The following is a 20,669-nucleotide window of genomic DNA, read 5'->3' as shown; positions in this document are numbered from 1 at the left end:
TCGACGTAGTTAGATCTACTCACCGCAATGTCTTCACTGCGGTGAGTCAACTGCTGATGCTCCCCCGTCGACTCTGCCTGCGCCTCTCACGGCAGTGGAGTACAGGAGTCGACGGGAGAGCACTTGGGGGTCGATCTATTGTGTCTAGACTAGACGCGATAAATCGACCCCCACTGGATCAATTGCTGCCCACCAATCCGACGAGTAGCATAGACATACCCGGGCTGCAGATGTGTATTCCTCTGAGATGTGTGAGCACCCATCACAACGAAGCTGGAAAACTTTGCCTAGCAGTACCCACAGGGGTGGTGCTCATGCCCAGGAGCTCTAGTCCCTTCTCTGTCTATTTAAGGGCAGCACGGCCTCTACCCTTCTCAGTTCCTTCTCACTGCCCACACCTAGAGTCGGAGCATTCTATGTGGTGATTTACCTCACACTGTTTATCTCAGTTTCTTTGGGAACTCATTGTATATAGCTCTTCTTCTTCTTCGAGTGCTTGCACATGTCCATTCCAATGTGTGTGTGCGTGTGCATGATCATTGGAAGGTTTTACCCTAGCAGTACCCGTCGGGTCAGCTGCAGAGCCCCCTGGAGTAGCGCCTTCATGGCAGTGTACATAGGCCCCTGCCGACTCGCCAGTTCCTTCTTACCGCCAGTGACGGTTGTTGGAGCAGCTTGTCTCTTGCTTTAGCAAGTGCTTTCCTAGTGTTTTTTCCTGTACGTATTGTTAATCATTATTATAGTAGTTAGTTTCTTAGTTAGTTAGTTAAAGTTGGGGGTTCCCCCCTCACCAGGCCCCAGGGGTTCAAGCCGTGTGATAGGTGTGGTAAGCGTATGCCCAGAAGGGATCCACACACCACTTGTCTGAAGTGCCTGGGAGAGGGACATTTGCAGGACAAGTGTAGTATTTGCAGAGGCTTCAAACCCAGAACCAAAAGGAAGAGACATCATCAGCTGAAACTCCTTTTCATGGAGTTTGCTCTCCAGCCTCAGCCAGCACAAGAGAGGGCACCAGCAGCCTCGGTGCACAGCACACCAGCCTTGGTGCGCAGGCGCCGAGGAAGGACTCTAATAAGGAGCATCGGCACCACTCCCCTGCGCGGAAGGCCAGCTCATCGGTGCAGCACCGATCACAACCTCTGGTGCCACATAAGAAGAAAAAGGTGGAGAGGGGCCGTTCCCCCACCAACAAGAGTGGACAGGACACCAGTGTGGCATGTCCCACGCCGGGACACCAGAAAGCTGGTCCGTCGGTCCTGACGCCGTTGACTCCAGCCTTGAGGGGAGGTCTGTTGAGTCCAGTGTCAGTGTTGGAGGAGGTCTGGGAGGTGTTGGAGGAGGGCCTGGACCTTCCCTCCACACCAGACACTTTCGAGGCCACGTGGGATTGATTGCCAAAAGGGCACAGTACCCCGCCTCGCATTCCCAGGCGCTGGTTTAGGTACAGATGCCACATGCCCCGGCTCATCCTGCAGCGCTGATGCCCAATACATCTGCTACACCACTTTGGGCACTGACGGCGGCACTGCCTGCAGCTCCGTCTGCGGCACCGATGTCAGCACCAACTATCCAGTACTAGGGCAAGCCCACCATGATGCGGCACTGTTCCCCATCGCCTCAGTACCGCTCCCTGGCACCATCCGGGTCCGCCCCTCTCTGGTTGGGCTCTGAGTCAGGGGCAGAGTTGTTCGTGTCCCGACACAGCTGGTACCACCAATGCCTGCAGCACAAGCACCACCAGTCTCAGCAGCGGTGGACGTCCCTGAGCACATCACCAGGGAACTGGAGGGGCAGGAAGACCCTGTCCCACCTTGAGCCTCATTTTCTTCCTCACCAGACAAGGCAGTAGCAGGTACTACTACGTCCCTCCTGAAGCCCACCAGGACCTCCTTAGGAGGGTGGCCCAGAACCTCAATGTGCAAACTGAGGAGGTTGTGGAAGACTCAGACCCAATGGTCGACATACTCGCCCTGGAGGGGCCCTTCAAGGTGGCATTGCCACCTATAAAAACTAAACAAAACATGAAGGTGCTCTGGCAGACCCCGGTCTCTATACCACCTATGGCCAGGGGTGTAGAGAGGCGTTACTTCGTCCCACAAAAGGGATATGAGCACTTCTTCACCCACCCACAACCAGGGACCTTGGTGGTGGATGCAGCAAACCACAGGTTGCAGAAGGGGTAACCGGGACCCACCCCTGAAAATAAGGAGGCCAAGAAGCTGGACCTGTTCGGTCAAAAGGTATACTCGACTGGGGGGCTCCAACTTCGAATTTCCGACCAGCAGGTGGTACTTAGCCACTATGCATACAATTCTTGGAATGCCCTCTCCAAGTTTCAGCAACTGCTCCCATCAATGTCATGACAGGAATTTGCTCCAGTCCTAGAGGAGGGCAGAGTGGTGGCTAGAACCTCCCTCCAAGCTGCTTTGGACTCCACTGACTCAGCAGCACGGACTATGGCTACGGCCATTACAATGAGGCATAGCTCATGGCTGCAGGTCTCGGGACTCCCCGTGGAGGTCCAGAATACAATACAGGACCTTCCATTTGACAGTGACGAGACGGACTGGAGACTGCACAGTCTCAAGGACTCATGAGCAACCCTCAAGTCTCTGGGAATTCACATGCCAGCACCTCATAGAAAGCCCTTCAAGCCCCAGCCCCCCTCACACTGCTATCCAGGACCTCCTAAGCAGGACTATAATTGAGGGAGGGGCAGAAACAACAGGAGGTATCCTCCACAGTCCTCCTCCGGCCAGGGCCAGGGCCAGGGCTCCTCCAAGCAGCCGTCCACCTCGAAGCCGAACTTTTGAAAGTGCGCCTGAGGACGGAGCACCAGCCCAAATCTCGGATCCTTTTCCTCCCTTTGTGAATCGTCCGTCCCGCTTCTACCGTGCCTTGGCCCAGATTACTTCAGATTGCTGGGTCCTGAGCATGGCAGGGATGGGATATTCTATCCAATTCTGTGCCCTTCCACCCTCCTACCCACTTTCCCCGTCCCTCTTAGGGACCCTTCTCATGAGCAACTCCTTCTACAGGAGGTGCAAACACTCCTTGCTCTAGGGGTGATAGAGGAGGTTTCTCAGGAGTTCAGGGGCAGGGGATATACTCTTGATATTTCCTCATCCCCATGGCCAAAGGTGGGCTCAGCCCTATGCCAGATCTGTGAAACCTCAACATATTTATAAGAAAGCTGAAGTTTCGTATGGTCTCTCTGGCCACCATCATTCCTTCCTTGGATTCAGGGGACTGGTACGCCACCCTTGACCTGGAGGATGCATACTTCCATATATCGATTATTCTGGTGCACAGATGATTCTTGAGATTTGTAGTGAGCGGCCGACATTACCAGTCCATTGTACTCCCATTCAGGCTTTCAACAGCCCCTTGCATGTTCACAAAGTGCATGGCAGTTGTGGCAGTCTCTCTCTGCAAATGCCAGGTACAGGTCTTCCCATACCTGGATGACAGGCTCATCAAGGGCGATTCTCGAGTGCAAGACCACATGGCATTAGCACAGGCCACTTTCAGCACGCTGAGGCTCATTCTGAACATGCCCAAGTCTACCCTAACCTCAACCCAAAAAATAGAATTTATTGGGGCTCCCCTGGACTCACCTCAAGCCAGGGCTTCCCTGCCCGAGTCCCAATTCCAAAGCATCGGGGGCATCAAGAGCCTCCGCCGGTTTCCAGCAACTACGGCCAGAAACCGCATGAAGCTTCTGGGGCATATGGTGGCCTGCACGTATGTAGTACAACACGCCAGATTGTGCCTTCGCCCCTTCTAGGCTTGGTTGGTGAAGGTATACAGACCGAGCCGGGATCCTCTGGACAGACTGGTGACCCTCCTACCCCCAATTCTCGAGTCCCTCAGCTGGTGGCTACAACCTCAGATTGTCTGTGTGGGAGTGCCCTTCACCAAGCCTCAGCCCTCACTGTTGCTGGTCACGGACACATTAGAGATGGGCTGGGGAGCACACCTGGGCAGTATCAGAACTCAAGGCCTGTGGTCACAACCAGAACTATCGCTGCATATCAACGTCAGGGAGCTGAGAGCGGCTTGTCTGGCTTGCCAGACGTTCCAGGCCCATCTTCAGGACAAGTGTGTCTCAGTGATGACGGACAACACCACAGCAATGTTCTATATAAACAAACAGGGTGGTGCTCGCTCCTCTCCCCTGTGCCAGGAAGCTCTCCGACTGTGGAACTTCTGCATCGCACACTCCACCCAGCTACAGGCCTCGTATCTGCCGGGAGCACAGAATGAACTAGCGGACCACCTCAGCCACTCGTTCAACACTCATGAGTGGTCACTCAAGAGCGGACATTGCCCTTTCCATCTTCCAGAGGTGGGGCTATCCCCATGTGGACCTGTTTGTGATGCAGAGCAACAGAAAGTGCCAGCTGTTCTGCTCCTTTCAGAACCACAGCCATGGCTCCATAGCAGACTCTTTTCGTCTCCCATGGACGGGTCATCTGCTATATGCTTTCACGCCCTTTCCTCTCATACACAAGGTCCGGCAGGACAGATCTTAGGTGATCCTCATAGCAACAGCATGGCCCCATCAGCACTGGTTCACCACGTTGCTGAAGCTATCAGTGGACAGGCCAATAGCCCTTCCTATGCTCCTGGACTTCATAACACACAACCACAGTCAACTACAGCACCCCAGCCTGGAGTCCCTCCACCTCATGGCATGGAAACTCCATGGTTGAACCCGCTTGAACTGCAGTGTTCGGACCTTTTAGGGAAGTTCTGTTGGGGAGCAGGAAACCCTCCACTCACACAACGTACCTGGTGAAATGGAAGTCTTTCTCCATTTGGTCCCTACAGAAAGGTGCCTCCCCGCAGCAAGCCCCTATTCCCCTTGTGCTAGTCTACCTTCTGTACCTGAAGCAATAGGGGTTGGTGATATCATCTATTAAGGTGTACCTGGCTGCCATCTCAGCCTTCCATCCAGGCGTGGCGGGTAGGTTGGTCTTCGGAAATCCAATGGTTGGTTGATTTCTCAAGGGCTTGGACAGGCTTTATCTGCAGGTGCAGCAGCCCATTCACCAGTGGGATCTCAACCTGGTTCTCTCAAGACTTATAGGGCCCCCCTCGAGCCCATGGTGACCTGCCCTCTATCCTACCTGTCCTGGAAGGTGGCTTTTCTGGTGGCCATAACCTCAGCCAGAAGGGTCTCCAAGCTCAGAGCGCTGACTTCTGAGCCCCCCCTACACGGTTTTTCATAAAGACAAGGTGTAGCTACACTGTCACCCAGTGTTCCTACCAAAAGTAGTCTCACACTTTCATGTAAACTATGACATATTTCCACCAGTATTCTTTCCTAAACCTCATGCCAGCAACAGAAAGCGAGCACTCCCTTCTCTGGACATCAGATGTGCCCTGCCTTCTACATTGAATGCACAAAGCCATTTCGTAAGTCACCACAGCTCTTTATTGCAATCGCCGAAAGGATGAAAGGGCTTCCCATCTCATCTCAACACATTTAGTCGTGGATCACGTCCTGCATCAGAATGTGCCTCAACCTGGCTAAGATTCCAGCCCCGGCATTGACAGTGCACTCCACAAGAGCACAGGCTTCTTCGGTCACATTCCTCGTGCAAATCCCTATTCAGGACATATGCAAGGCAGCAACATGGTCTTCCATCCACACCTTCACATCGCACTACGCCATCACTCAACAGGCGAGGGATGATGCAGCCTTCATCAAAGCAGTACTGCAATCAGCAACTCTGTGAACTCTGACCCCTCCTCCGTGGAAACTGCTTGGGAGTCACCTAATGGAATGGACATGAGCAAGCACTTGAAGAAGAGAAAACTGTTACTTACCATCTCGTAACTGTTGTTCTTCGAGATGCGTTGCTCGTGTCCATTCCAAATCCCACCCGCCTCCCCTCTGTTGGAGTATTCAGGAAGAAGGAACAGAGCAGGCAGGGGGTCGGCAGGAGCTATATATACCACCAGGAAGGTGCTACTCCAAGGGGTTCCACAGCTGACCCGACAGGTACCACCAGGATAAAACCTTCCGATGATTGTGCACACAGTGCGCACACACCCCATTGGAATGGACATGAGCAACACATATCGAAGAACAAGAGTCACGAGATAGAAAAAACGGTTACTTACCTTGTGTAGTCTAGTAATGCCCTTAGGTTTAGTTAAAATAGTTAAGATAGCTAGTTTGTTGCACTGGATGATGCTCTTACTGTGGTTTAAACGTTGTCCATTGTATGGGGTCGCTATCCCCAACAGTGAACCTCAGCCATGGTGTTTGTTGTGCCTAGGAGAAGGGCACAATAATGAAAGGTATTCTATATGCAAGTCCTTTAAGAGGAGGACTCAGGTTTCAGGTCCCTTGTTACAACACCTCTCAAAGTAGGCCATGAGGCCCTCAGTACTAGGGACTTCTTCAAACCACATAGCTCTGTGCTCTCTTTCAGAGCAGACATGAAATGTGGCTCCTAGCTTAAGAGCCAGTGCTTCTCCTAACAGAAAAAGAAACTGTTCTCCTTCCTCAGGTCCTCCAAAGAAGAGGTCTCATAAGACTGAGCAGGACTACTGCAGGGCTTGGAGGGGCTGCATCATATAACTGCATGCACTTTTGTAGACCAGCATGCAAGACTGTGCTTTTGCCTTCTTCAAATGTGAAGTTGTCGACTGTTGGACAGTCTTGTCTGAGTGCCTCTGGAGATCCTGGATTCCCTACAGCAGTTCTGAGCATGTATGCCAGGATATTCCCTTTGCATGTCCTCCACTGACCAGGACTATAGTCACCAATGCCATCACCAATAGGTTGGAGAGCACATCTAAGAGCGTTGAAAATTCAGGGCTTGTGCTCAGAACAAATCAATGTCTTTGAGCTTCAGGCCATTTACAATGCCCGCCAAGCCTTCTGGGATCACATCAGTAGTACAGCGGTTCATGTGTTTAACAATAACACTGCAATATGTTACGAGAACAAGCAGGGTAGAGCTCACTCCAATTTGCTGTGTCAGGAGGCAATAAAGTCATTGGCAGTTCTGCATCTGGGAGAGCATCATTCCCACAGCCACTCACTTACCTGGGGCTCAGAATCACTTGGCAGATCACCTCAGCAGGAATTTCTCCCAAAATCATGAGTGGTCTCTGAAGTCTTGTATTGAGGTCCATCTTTGTGGAATGGGGCATTCCCAACTGTTGACCAGTTTGCAACAAGACACAACCAGAAGTGACATTAATTTTGCTCTTGAGCAAATCTTGGTCCAGGCTCCTTAACTGATGCCTTCCATATCAATCATGGATCAGCTCTAATGTATGCTTTCTCTCTGATCCCAAAAATCCCACAGTTCATTCTCAAGCTGAAATTGAACCATGCCAAACTGACTCATCGCTCCAACCTGGCCAAGGCAATGTTGGTTCTCCGACCGTCTCAGTCTATCAATTTGGCCTTCCATATCTCTTCATCCCGACCTACAGACTCAGCACTAGGGTCGAGTTTTGCATACAGCACTTCGCATTTTACATCTCACAGCATGGATGCTACATGCTAGATGAGGAGGACGACTGATGTTCTGAAGCTGTTCATCAGGTGTTGCTTAACAGCAGGAAGCCCTCTCCACTTAACCAAAGAAGTCGCCTTAGTAAACATTTTTCAGTTTGGGCACTTGCTCGGGGAAATCAGCCAATGCTGGTTGGTATTCAGGGCACTTTGGAGTACCTATTACACTTTCAGTCTCCTGGTCTCTTCCTCAGCTCATTAAGGGTTCACTTGGCAGAAATTTTGGCATTTCATCCACCCATCCAAGTAAAGTCAGTTTTCTCAAAACCCCATGGTGGTGAGATTTCAAATGGGAATCATTCATCTCCACCTGCCTGTGTAAAAAGCCAGTTCCCTTGTGGGACCTTCATAGTGTCCTGGCTGCCCTTATGGGTGTCAGTTGAAATCTCTGTCCCTCCTACATGAAAAGACAGCCTTCCCTGAAGTTATGAGATCTACAAGAGTATGCAGCTGAAGACCTTAATGGCAGAGCCCCAATACACACAGTTTTTCAGTGACAAAGTAGCTTTATGGCCGCATCCAAACATTTTCTAGAACGTGGTTTCATAGTTTAATCTTAACCAAATTTTATTTACTTTATTTACTGATGTTTTCCTAAACCACAGTCCAACACAGATGAACAGTGCCTTCAGATGTTGGATACGAGGCAATGGTTGGCATTCTACCTGGACTCTGTTTATCTCCTATGCACTTTTAATGAAGGGACAGGTGATTTCTGGGCAAACAGTTTCCATGGATAACTTCTTGCATTCCTTCTGCATGTGAAATAGCTGAGACCATGCCTCCATAACGACTGTGGGTTCATTCGACGAGGGCCCAAGTGATGTCAATAGCATTGATCAGTGATGTTTCAATATTGGACATTTGCAAGGCTGCTACCTGGTCTTCTATACATACTTTTACCAAGCGTTATGCAATTACCACTGCATCTAGGTCAGATGAAACTTCATGAGGGCAGTCCTGCAACCATTCTTTAAGTATATTCCAAGTTCAACCTTCTATGAGTACAGCTTGTGAGTCACATGAGTGGAATACATGTCTACAACCATTTGAAGAAGAAAATATAGTTACTTACCTGTATTGTAACTTGTTCTTCAAGATGGGAGGAGGGAAATGCATATTGCATGACCTACCTTCTGTCCTCTCTACATCAAAGTTTCTACCCTTGATATCCAGTGTGAAGAAATTGAGGGGGGACTGGGGCAGAGCTGCCCCTGTGGGTACTCCTAGGAAAGTTCTCCAGCTTTGGTGCACTGGGCATGTGCACACCTCAGTGTAATATATGTACACCCACATCTTGAAGAACAACCATTACAATACAAATAAATAACCATCTTCTCCTATCTTGACATATGCCAATAAGATTCATGAGTATGCCTGCCCCAGTTCTTGGGTGATGTTTTTTGGCCTGTGTTATGCAGACTATATGATCATAGAAGGTCCTTTCTGACTTTAATAACTATGAAGAAAGTAAAATCTCCTGCCCCTACAACACAGCTCACATTCAAGCTGTTTTTGAAGTCTGGAGAATGTCAGATGAGCAGCTAGCATTATCTGAACCAAAACCTTTGAACCGTCAGAGCACTGTCTTTCCTTATCTATCTGTTTACTCTGTCTGTCGCTCTCTATTTTGAATATCATAAATATAAACAAAATATACAGAGCCAGATTCACTTCTGAAGTAAACAGGTGCAGCCCTATTGACTTTAGTGCAGTTGCACCCGCTTACATCAGCAGTAAATTTGGTCCATATGCTAAAAACCACACGACTAATGACAGTGGTATGGAATTATAAACCCTGCTGGAAATTTTCTAGTTAGAACAAATTTATTATTAAATGGTCAGAAAAAAAATCACAAAAAGGTATTGGAATAAGACAAGATGAGAACCTCAGTTTATCATAAAAATAAGAACTTTTCAGAAAAGTCTAATCTTGGATACTAAATAAAAATTGGTCTATGATCCAGGCAGTGCTTCAAATCTCTTTGACTTTTATTTGTTCCCAGTATTTATTCTAATTAGGACTGCGCCTTTGACCAAATGCTGAGAGAGTCTTAATAGTTCTTAATCCACTCTTACTCAGGCAAAATTCCAACAGAAGTCAATGGAAGACTTCCCTGAATAAGGACCTCAGGATCTGATCCATTAAACCATGAGGTTCAACCAAGCAGTGACTGGAAATGGAACATCCCTGCTTACGAAGTATCTAAGCACTAGTAGTATATACACCAATGTCCAGAGAAAGAGAAGTGTTAGAAAGGAGTCAAAGTAACTAGAAAGCTCCAACCCCACCTGGAAACAGTGTTAAATTATTTATCTGTTGGCTTTCCTCACAATTGCATCTGTGAACCTCACAAACATTAATGAATTTATCCCCATAGGGTCCACAGGGAAGTATTATCCTCAGTATTACAAGTGGGGAAATGGAGCTACTGGGCTATTATTGGAGTGATTTTCAGAGGTGCTGAGCACACAGTTCCCACAGACTTCTGAGGGAGTTGTTTTCAGTGATCAACACCTCTGAAATTCAAGCCATCAGTGACCTGCCTATGTTCTCACAGGGAGTCTGTGGCACAGCTGGGACCAGAACCCAGATCTCATAAGTTCCAGTCCAGCAGCTTAATCATAGGACTTTCCCCCTTCCTTGTTGAAGCCTACAGAACCCACAGAGAACCTATAAGGTTGCATTAAAGCAGTGTTTCCCAGAAATCATCCCTTCAGCAAAAGTCACAGTGAAACAGTAGGTGGTTCCAGCTTCACAGCTGTCTAGGAGCCAATAAAGTCCAACAAAGTCCATGCATATTTACATATATGTGGTGGAAGGAGAGTATGAGGATTCCTCAACTGAGCTAAGAGCCCCTCAAGCATTCGGCTTTGGAACCTCAGGCACTAGGCTGTAGCAGGAATAGCCAAAGAAATTGAGAATCAGATGCATTGAAACTAAGAAAGGGCAGTTGTCCCAATGCACAGATGAATGTCTTTTGTGAACTTTTGCACACAGAGCTCTTCTCCTAGCCTGTACTCACCTCCTCATTGACCCTCTTACAGAAGATAGCAAGCAGGAAGACAGCAGCAATGGGTGGCCCCAGATAGCTGGTGATCGACTGTATATAATCAAAAAGCTGCCCACTTTGAGCTGACTGCACCACAGGAATCCAAGCAATGCTGATACCAATTAAAGCTAAGATAAATAACCTGCAAATACAACCAATAAAAAAACTGTTAGCCACTTATTTATAAACATCAATCAGAAATACAGAAATCACAATGAACCAAATCAACAATTTAACAATTCATTGGGTTATTCAACTAGCATTAAAACATGAGCAAAAATAACAGTAATCAGCCATCAGCACTGGGGAAAAAGAGCAAGCAGCAATGAAATCTCACCCGATCCATCAGCTCTCAGTCAACTCAAAATGAGAACTCTGCTCTCAAAACAATAAATCAATAAGTCACAAATAAACACAGCAATCAATAAAACAGCAGAGAGAGATGAATAAAAGAGAAATCAGCAGCATAGCTAGTGAATATTACTGATGTTGTAGCTTTGTGTAACTGGCATCTTGGAATGAAATTTAAACAGATCCCCTGGAATATCTGTAGGGAATAGACACCTCAGATTAATCCCTAAATAAGAAACATGGCCTGGAAACTACCTCACAGAATACCCAGAAAGGCACACATGGGATTAAGCTGTCAGGCCACAAGAGGTCACTGCTGCACCACATGCATTCAGTGAAAGGTTGTTCATCAAGGCACTTAAAAGTGAACTTTGAAGGGTACAGTTTTGTTAGGTTCCTAATGCTGGGAAAGGGCGCAGTAACACTTACCTTCCAGCCAGCATGAGCTCTCTCTCAGATGCCCGGGATCGTATTTTGGTGTAGATGTCCATGGTGAACAGAGTGCTAGCACTATTAAAAATGGAAGTCAGGGAGCTCATGAGAGAGGCCAGCATGACTGACAACATCAGACCTCGCAAACCTGAAACACAGAGAGACACCACCTGAGCTGGGGAGGGTCAGTCACTGGGAAAGCTCCATCAATGACATCTCTGAGTGCATGATCTGACCTCCCCAACCCAGCTATCTCTTAATAAATGAAGTATGCCCAGGTTATAACAACTGCATGGTACCCTACTGGACATAAGCAGAATGATGCCTTCTAGGTCAGGAAGCACAACATTTACAATACCACATAATACCCAGGCTGGGCTGTTAGGAGATGGATAATGCCTGTGTGTATTTACTCAGATGGGGTCCTTTGTGTACAACATCAGGGGTCAGAGACACTCCCAGAAACATACATGATCGTCATTTATACTGCCTGATTGGACTCTGGGTCAGTGGGAGAGAAAGAACACCGCCCAGGAATTACCCCTAGAGGGGTACATGATCAAACAGCATTATGATACTCAAGGGAAGATACCAGCATTACATACAACTTGCAAGAGATGACTCCACAAGGGGCATAGCAAAACCAATCCATACACAAGGGAAGTGATAAGAAACCCAGACATTGATAATCATAGGTCTACCTAATACGGAAATGTCAGCTATCTCAATTCTCAGTCCCTGATCCAAACTCAGCTTGTAGTTACGCCAGAGTAAACTTTAAACATTTATTCTAAATTTATATCTTAAAGTCAGTGGCCCCTTGTGACCACTCTACCTTTTCGCCCCTAGCTCACAAATGTTACGAATTACACCTGGTAGGACATGCATACAACTGCTGCGAATTATACCTTGTAGGACACGCACACAAATGCTACGAATTACACCTCATAGGACACGCACACAAATGCTACGAATTACACCTGATAGGACACGCACACCAATGCTGCGAATTATACCCGATAGGACATGCACACCAATGCTGCGAATTATACCTGATAGGACACGCACAGTTCGAATCTAGGCTGAGGCACAGAAACAAAGTCCACAACTGCAGAGTTCCCAAAAGACACTAAGTTTATTACGCTCGAGCGTGGTGCCCCCCTGCTAGCCGGGGGGGGGGACCCTGAATACAGATTATACAAAGGTTATACACTTTTTAGCAAAGCATGTTGCCCTTGGGCATCGGAAACCTTAGCCAATAAACAAACCCTTGTCTTATCTACCACCTATCCCTGCTTGGTGCATTCCTCGTGCTATACCAGTATGTTAAATTACACAGCATGGTCCTAAAACCATGCATCAGTAACTTTTATTATCAGAATGGGAGGCCTCACATCAAGGCCAAGAGACAGGGAGTTAGAGACTAACAAAAAACAGATACTGGGAGTCAAGGCAGGCTGGAGACAAGGAGGAGGATTTTCACAGGGATTCAGTATCTAAGGATCACTCCTCCTGGTGTATGATGTGCTGGCATTTAAACAAAGGTGGGCCCCAAACCAAAATGGAGTCACATGTGCTAACTTTTCCTTAACACAAATGAGGCTCGGATGCAATGGATGATCATTTCTCTTATCTGAGAGAAATGGCAGGTCCCCACTGAGTTGCTGATGGGTGGCAGCTGCTGCTTCAGTTGATAGGTCTAGGCTTTGGATCTCATTGGAAGCCAAGCTTTTCACCTTGGCATTACACATCCTCCACCCTCCACAAAGCCCTGCTGCCTTTTACTGTGTTTAACTCCAGGTGCTATCTTTTGTCAGGGCAACTATCTGTCCCTTCTCTGTACAGGCCTTCCTACTCTCATGTTTCCTTGGCCATCTTTCCCTTTGCCTTCTGTGCTCACATCCCTGGGTCTAGCTGGCTACTTCTTCAGCTCATGTCTCTTGTAACTCTTCTCCTTAGTGGTCTGAGGCCAAACCTGCCAGCATCACTGTCTAGCAGTCTCTTCCCAGAGAGGGGCAGTCTTCTCAGCATGCACTGAGTTCTCAAACCTTCCCTGCTGTACCCTTCTAAAATCTGCCAAACTCATAGGCCAGGTAAAGCAGAGGCCCCATGTGTATGCGGCTTGGCTCTCCCAGCTCCTCTTCCAGGAATGATGCTACTTTTCCAAGTGAGAGACTCTTGCCAGTGAGAAGTGAGGGAAACAGACCTCAGGCTGAGTTCTGCACAAGCAGCCTCCCTCAAGTAGCTTTTCCTAATGCAGACAGCTGAGAAGCAGCCCTCCTGGCTGTGGCCTAAGTCTGCACAAACCCATCCCTTCTTAGTGGTCCATTTGGAAACCATGGGCATAACATGAAGGCTTATACTTAAATGAAGTATAAGCCTTATCCACTCCTGTGGGCAGCCTCCATTTCTTTTTCTTTTCCCTCCATTTCCATCTTTCTGAGTTCTACCCGTCTTTCATGTTTCTTTTGTTCTTCCTCAGCTTCAAATCTGGTTAATTCCAACTTCTGTTGAACAGTGCAGTCTGTCATCCTAACCTCTCTGTTTTTAACTAACTTTACACCCAAGAGTTAGAAAGAAAAACAAATAAATAAACAAACAAACAAAAAACTGGCTTGTAAAATTTTCCTGTGCTGTAACCGGATACCTTTTTTGCCCCCTGATAGCTGTTCTCAGCCTACACAAAAATCCTTTTGTTCTGCCTTGGGGACAGAGCAGCAGGCATAGAGACAGATTCTACAGCTGCAATCACCTTTTACAAAACCTTTTAAAATCCTGCTGTGCTTCTGGTTCAAAATTATCTCAAAATGATCCCACCGCTCTGCCACCATGTCAAGGTTCTTTCCCCACTCTGAACTCTAGGGTACAGATGTGGGAACTTGCATGAAAGACCCCCCTAAGCTTATTTTTACCAGCTTAAGTTAAAAACTTCCCCAAGGTACAAACTTTGCCTTGTCCTTGAACCCTTTGCTGCCACCACCAAGCGTGTTAAACAAAGAACAGGGAAAGAGCCAATTTGGAGACGTCTTCCCCCAAAATATCCTCCCAAGCTCTACACCCCCTTTCCTAGGGAAGGCTTGATAAGAATCCTCACCAATTTGTACAGGTGAACACAGACCCAAACCCTTGGATCTTAAGAACAATAAAAAAATCAATCAGGTTCTTAAAAGAAGAATTTTAATTAGAGAAAAGGCAAAAGAATCACCTCTGTAAAATCAGGATGGTAAATACTTTACAGGGTAATCAGATTCAAAACACAGAGAATCCCTCTAGGCAAAACCTTAAGTTACAAAGAGACACAAAAACAGGAATATACACTCCATTCAGCAGAGGTTATTTTAACCAGCCATTAAACAAAAGGAAATCTAACGCATTTCTAGCTAGATTACTTATTAACTTAACAGGAGTTGTAAGTCTGCATTCCCGATCTGTTCCCGGCAAAAGCATCGCACAGACAGACTAACTCTTTGTTCCCCCCCTCCAGATTTGAAAGTATCTTGTCTCCTCATTGGTCATTTTGGGTCAGGTGCCAGCTAGGTTACCTTAGCTTCTTAACCCTTTACAAGTGAAAGGGTTTTGCCTCTGGCCAGGAGGGATTTTATAGCACTGTAAACAGAAAGGTGGTTACCCTTCCCTTTATATTTATGACAGCATGTATAGGAATATACTGTGTATACTGGAATGATCTAGGGCCTACGATAGCTGAGCCCTGATAACTCAAGAAAGTGCTGCAGTACATTAATGATGTCAAATCAGACTAAATGAGAATGCAGGTCCCTAGTTCTGGTAGCCGAATTCCAGCTCTGGGACATCTCTCCCCCACGACATCCAGCTTCTATTAATCCGTCATCCATGTCTTTCCCACAAAAACACTATCTTACCATTCGGCATAAGGTCCACCACCATTTTTGGATAAGCAATGTTTGAACAGCCAACTTTGGTGCCACAGTAGTTCTCACATATTGAAGGCACGACACAAGCCACCATATCTGAGAAAAAGATAACAAGACAGGGTTAGCTGGAGTCATAGCAGCAAGTTACCCATAAATCAAGAGAAGTTCCCAAACCCATCTCCATGCTAAACCACTGGATTTATTTGCCTGATCTCACCCTTGACTCCGCAGCTGTGGGAAGGAATTCCATTCCTGCATCACCTCTTTCCTAGCCGGAGAACGGTGATGATGGTGCTGAGGTCAAGCCACCAAAACTGCATTTGCAGAACTGCACAGGAGGTCGGGACTGAATCATGCGAGGACTGCAAAATCGGGGCTCAGGGGCCAGGGCAAAGTTAGCGTGTGCTCTGAAAGGCCCTCTCCTGCTCCGAGTCACCTGCTCTCCTTTGTTGTTGTACACACAGCTCATCGGAGAGGGGAAAAAACAACTGGTCCTGCGCTCACACTGAGCTCTGGCAGCCTGCAACTCACAGGCATTTCCGTGATCTGGGAACACTCCTCTGTGGGATCCAGGCACAACTCCCTCTGCGCCAGCGAAACGTCACTCACAGACAGGAGTGTTTCCCACCCACTCAGGTAGAGCAGGAATGCTACCAACGAAGAGGGCAGGAGAGAGAGAGACTCAGCGACACCTGTTCTGCACCAGGGACAGTGGAGCCCTGAGCAGGGGATGGAGAAAGAGCAATAGCTTCTTATTTTGTGGGAGCAGCTGGTGTGTGCATGTGTTTTGGGTGAGGAGAGGGGCTGAAGGAGTGGGGGAGGGGGAAACAGTGAAGAGAAAACTGAGTGGGGCTGGAAGAGGAGTGAGAAGAGAATAAGGAGGCTACAGTACTAGGTCTTACCTGTGTACAGAATTCGACTGATCATCCCAGGCATCACCATCACAAACATGGGCAGCAGCTTCAGGTACCCACACATGACACAGCCGGCCTTCACATGGGACATGTTCTTGGCTGAGAGGCATCGTTGAACAATAACCTGTCAATGAGACAGTAGATGTGAATTACTCCAGCTTTGTCACCCACATACGATGCCGGGCACACCAAGGCACAAATGAGACTCTTTAAACTGTGTTCCAATTTGCCCTTTCCCATAATTACAAAAACAAAAGAGCACTTGAAGGTCTTAGAACAAACCTAAATGGATAAAAGAAAACACTTTTGTCCAGGGTATGTTTAACCTGTGAGACTCCCTGCCACAGGATATTATTGAACCAAGAAGCTTAGGAAGTTTCAAAAGGATTAGACATTTAAATGAATAAGAACAGCAGACACAGTTACACTAGCTAGGATACAAATTATAAGGACTTTCAATCTGATCACCAGCTGGGGGCTGGAAGAATTCCCCCCAACTCATACATGGTATGCAATACTGCAACATTACAGTAGTACATTTTCCTTCTGAAACATACCACTTTGATCATTTTTGGAGACTGGAAGGACCATTGACCTAAGGAGAAGAAAAGGAAAGGAAACAGATGGACAGTCCCCCAGCCTAGCACGGAGGGACTGACATACACAGACCATCTGCCCAGCATTGTTTATGCAAGGAGATTGCAGCAGCACACATACAAGATACACCTAGTACAGCTGGATGGAAAGCCAGGTCTATACCAGGATTGATAAAGGTCATTATATTTATATTGATGTCCTACTAAGATGCGCACATTTGAAAACTAGATCACAAGAAAGGGAGAAAAGCAACACACAGAACATATGCTCAGCCTGACATCAAAAGGGTAGTAAAGGAACACACACACACCCCATTGACTTAACATAGAAAGGGCTCAGCATTTAAAAGCTATAGAGAAAAATCACCTTCCCTTAAGGAGATAAAGGCATGGGGGGTGGGGTGGGAGAGAGATCAGTCCAACTACACTGCAGATTTTAGAATGCTCTGAAATTCCAATTGTTGCCTTTACACTACCTGATCTGTGCACCAGTACCACAAAGCGAGGATGCTCAAGCCAAAGGTAAGCCCCGGCCATGGCAGGTCTCCAGTGATTGGGTCTCGGAAGATGTGGAAAGAATCTTCCCGAGGGGTGTAGCATTTTGGATCAATGTTAATATTTCCATATGAGGTGTTTCCTGGAATTGCTTTCATATATTTCTCCTTAAAGGCCTCATATCCTCCTACTTTGGCAAATGCTGAAAAACAATGTAAAGATGCTTGAAATTCCTGATGGAGTGGAAGAGCCCCAGGAGAAAACTCCATGCTATCCGTGTGACAAATCTGCCCAACAGAGATCAACACTGTCAGAAGACATCAAAGTATGTGCTATGAACAGTCTCAAAAGCAAGGAACCACAGTGGCTTTCCTTCTAAAGATTCCTTTATACTCCACTGTCCTTCCCATGCCTCAGATGCCTGCTTACACCTTGCCAGAAAGTATAATGTAGGTATAATATCTCCAGGCTGCCTGACCCAGGTAACGACCAGAGACAGAGTCCACCAGATGAAGTCAATCTGAAATGTTTATTGTGAAGCAGGGGGACAACTTCATTTCAGTGAAAAGCTTCCAAAGAGGAAGACCAAGCAGTAAGAAGCTACAAGGTAAGGGAGAGGAAATTACAGCCTCACAGGGCTCCCTGCCTTTACTACCTCCTCTTGATTAATTTTGTAGGTTGATCCCTAAATACTAGGGTTCTGTGTCACAGGTGGACTGCATTTTAGTATCTTTGTGATCTTGTGGACACCCAGCCTCCTATTCACAATCACGCGGCCCACCTCCTCTGCCACTCTATGCCATCCTTATGGTAACTACAGAACCTGCATAAATATTTAATGTATTTGAGCTTTCGTCATGCAATTTAGCAGCTGGAATCAAGGTGCAGCCATACCATATGACCAACCAGCTCCCCAGTTAGCAACAGAGGTCCATGGACCACAGACTCAGAATCTTGGTCCTACTTTAATATTATGCATTCCTGGATGTGTTGAAGGTGCAATGGTCGGGATGACAGGAGGGCTTAGCAATGCAGCCTTCCCCTTTCCCCCAGCTAATACATGAAGCAATTGGACCGCCTCAGCTGTTAACCTGTCAGGACTCCACAGTGCTGGATTCATTTCCACAGGACACCGGGGGCTGCAGCTGATCATTCCAGCTCTCGTTCATCAGATTTACTTACCAAATCCTGTGAGAATAAAGGATCCCACCAGCATGATGATGGTCTGTAAGGTGTCTGTGTAAATCACGGCAGCAAGGCCACCTAAAGGCAAAGAAAAGCCAGAAAAATATGAGAGCCCCTGTGCTAATGCCTTAGTGGGAATCACCTCTCTTTGTTTCCTTCTCTCTCTCACTCACACACACACCCCTCTCCCCTTTCGTGCTCTCATTTTTACCCTCTTACTCCCCACTTCCATTTTCATCTTTCTGGATCCCCTTTTAACTTGTTTTTAATTTATCAATCTGTTCCACAAACTCACCTGTGATAGTGTAAAGACCAGTAACACCCAGCAGTATGATTATGGCCAAATAAAGGTTTAGCCCCATGGCCATTTGGATAAATATAGCTCCAGAGAACATGTCTGCCTAATAAAAGGAAAGATGACAGTTTAGGGAATGCTTAAGACTCATCTCTACTGATAGCATCTCTTTCCCCCCCACTCCCCCAAGCACTGCACAAAAGAATAAAAGCACATGCAAAATAAAGACTAGTCCTGTCTCCTTGGTCACCCAGATCTGCTTTATTTTAACTGCCAGTGGATTTTTGAAGTTCACGTCTTTGTTTCTGCAGTTTTTACAATGGTTTCCAGAAATCTGTCAGTGATCCTTCCTAGCCAAATCTGGCTACCCACCTCTCCAGGCCTGTGAATTTATGTATAGGGAAACAGTTCCACAAAGTTCTTAAATCCCAGACCATCCAAGTCTTTTGATAACCTTTGCATTATATCCAGGAAGAGTTTTATTTAAAAACTCTTTTGTCTTTATTTAGGTCTTTGCTCAATGCCATTCTTCCAGGCTCACCTTTCCAGTGCAACACAGATGCTTGGTATGACTGGTCTGCCTAGTTGAGGACAAACAGAAATCAAAGATGACACCTTATTTTACACAAATTCCATGAATATCTGTCAAAGTAATTAGCATTCAACAGGCCAGCTAGAGAAACAATTAGCTCTTGTAATGACATGGATTTTCAACTTCGTGAATACGGCCTGGGATTTTAGTTACCAACACATTTGCACCAAGGAAACCCCCTAAAGTAGAGATAATTTGAAATCAGGGTAACCAATTCATGCCTCATCAGTGTAATTTCTATCTCTATTAGGGGTTTGCAACAGTGCAGCATGCTGCACCACTGCAAAGGGGGGAGTGTCTGGGGGTGGGGATTTTCCACAGTGCCTACATGCCTTAGGAGCATATATGCCATTAAAAGTCATCTCACTGAATTTGTGCTCCTAAATCACTTAGGAGCTTTTGAAAACCTCACCCTAAAATCCCAGGGCAGACAAGGCGTAAGAGGGATATTTAGTCCTCAGCTCTACTAGGCTTTAGGGCAAACATTTATTCAAGGAACATAGGGAGCGCATCTAGTCAGGTATTCTGCCACAAGGAGAGGGGTAATATAAAAGTCATGCCTCTGGCTAATTGTGCCATGCTGTACATAACACTACTTAGCACATTTTACCTTTCAAGCCCTTTACAATCAGTAAGTAACATATCCTCATGACTCCCCAGTCAGCCAGGAAACTGAGTATCATCCTCCGCATTTTACAGACAAGAAAACTAAAGCAAAAATATAAAGAGGCAAATCCATTCCACAGCACTCAGCCTGAGTAGCTGGGCAGATGCTGGAGGAAGAAAACCTCTCCCCCAGGCCACTGAGGAAACTCCACCTTGAGACTGTCACCACCTCAACACCCCGCCCCTTCACCCCTTCTGCCTTCCGGGCAAGGAGGAGACCTGTGCAGCTGCAGATCCTCCAGACTTGCTCCCACCACCAGCCACATGCAGAGGCATTGTGAAGCTGAACTGTGCACCACACAGGGTGTGAAACGTATGCCTGGTCCCACCAACGAATTCCATCCCTGCTTTCACCATCTGTGGCCATGGAGGCTGGGGCTGGGTTAAGATGCAGGAATTCAGAAAGCGTAATCCCACAGGCTAACTATGAGCCCGTGCTGCTCTGTATGGGAGATGATTCATTCCTGACCCTCACAGCTGATCATCTTATGCCCCAAAGTTTGAGGTTTAAAACGTAGTTAATTATTTAACATCCTGAGCAATATGTAAACTCCTTGGATTTACTGAATCGCCTTCCAAGTTCACCTCTTCTACCTCCCAGTTACATTATTTACTGCTAATGTTTCCTTGTTATGGATACCATTAAAACGTTAT

At 46.9% G+C, this 20,669-nt stretch overlaps 1 protein-coding gene across 2 annotated transcripts in view; it reads right to left on the bottom strand.

Moving 5' to 3' along the window:
• Positions 1-20,669, bottom strand: part of LOC140898530 (sodium/glucose cotransporter 1-like) — a 69,302-nt gene that overhangs the window by 12,558 nt on the left and 36,075 nt on the right. For both annotated transcript variants that reach the window (XM_073312433.1, XM_073312432.1), the window contains exons 6-12: positions 18,758-18,863; positions 18,460-18,540; positions 17,259-17,479; positions 16,175-16,310; positions 15,261-15,368; positions 11,377-11,527; positions 10,570-10,738 (exon numbers count right to left, since the gene is read on the bottom strand). In XM_073312433.1, coding sequence (XP_073168534.1) covers positions 10,570-10,738; positions 11,377-11,527; positions 15,261-15,368; positions 16,175-16,310; positions 17,259-17,479; positions 18,460-18,540; positions 18,758-18,863 — 972 coding nt within the window. The remainder of the gene's footprint in view (positions 1-10,569; positions 10,739-11,376; positions 11,528-15,260; positions 15,369-16,174; positions 16,311-17,258; positions 17,480-18,459; positions 18,541-18,757; positions 18,864-20,669) is intronic.

This window comes from Lepidochelys kempii, chromosome 15 (genome assembly GCF_965140265.1).
Source record: "Lepidochelys kempii isolate rLepKem1 chromosome 15, rLepKem1.hap2, whole genome shotgun sequence".
Lineage (NCBI taxonomy): Eukaryota > Metazoa > Chordata > Testudines > Cheloniidae > Lepidochelys > Lepidochelys kempii.
This window is presented reverse-complemented; position numbering and strand designations above follow the sequence as displayed.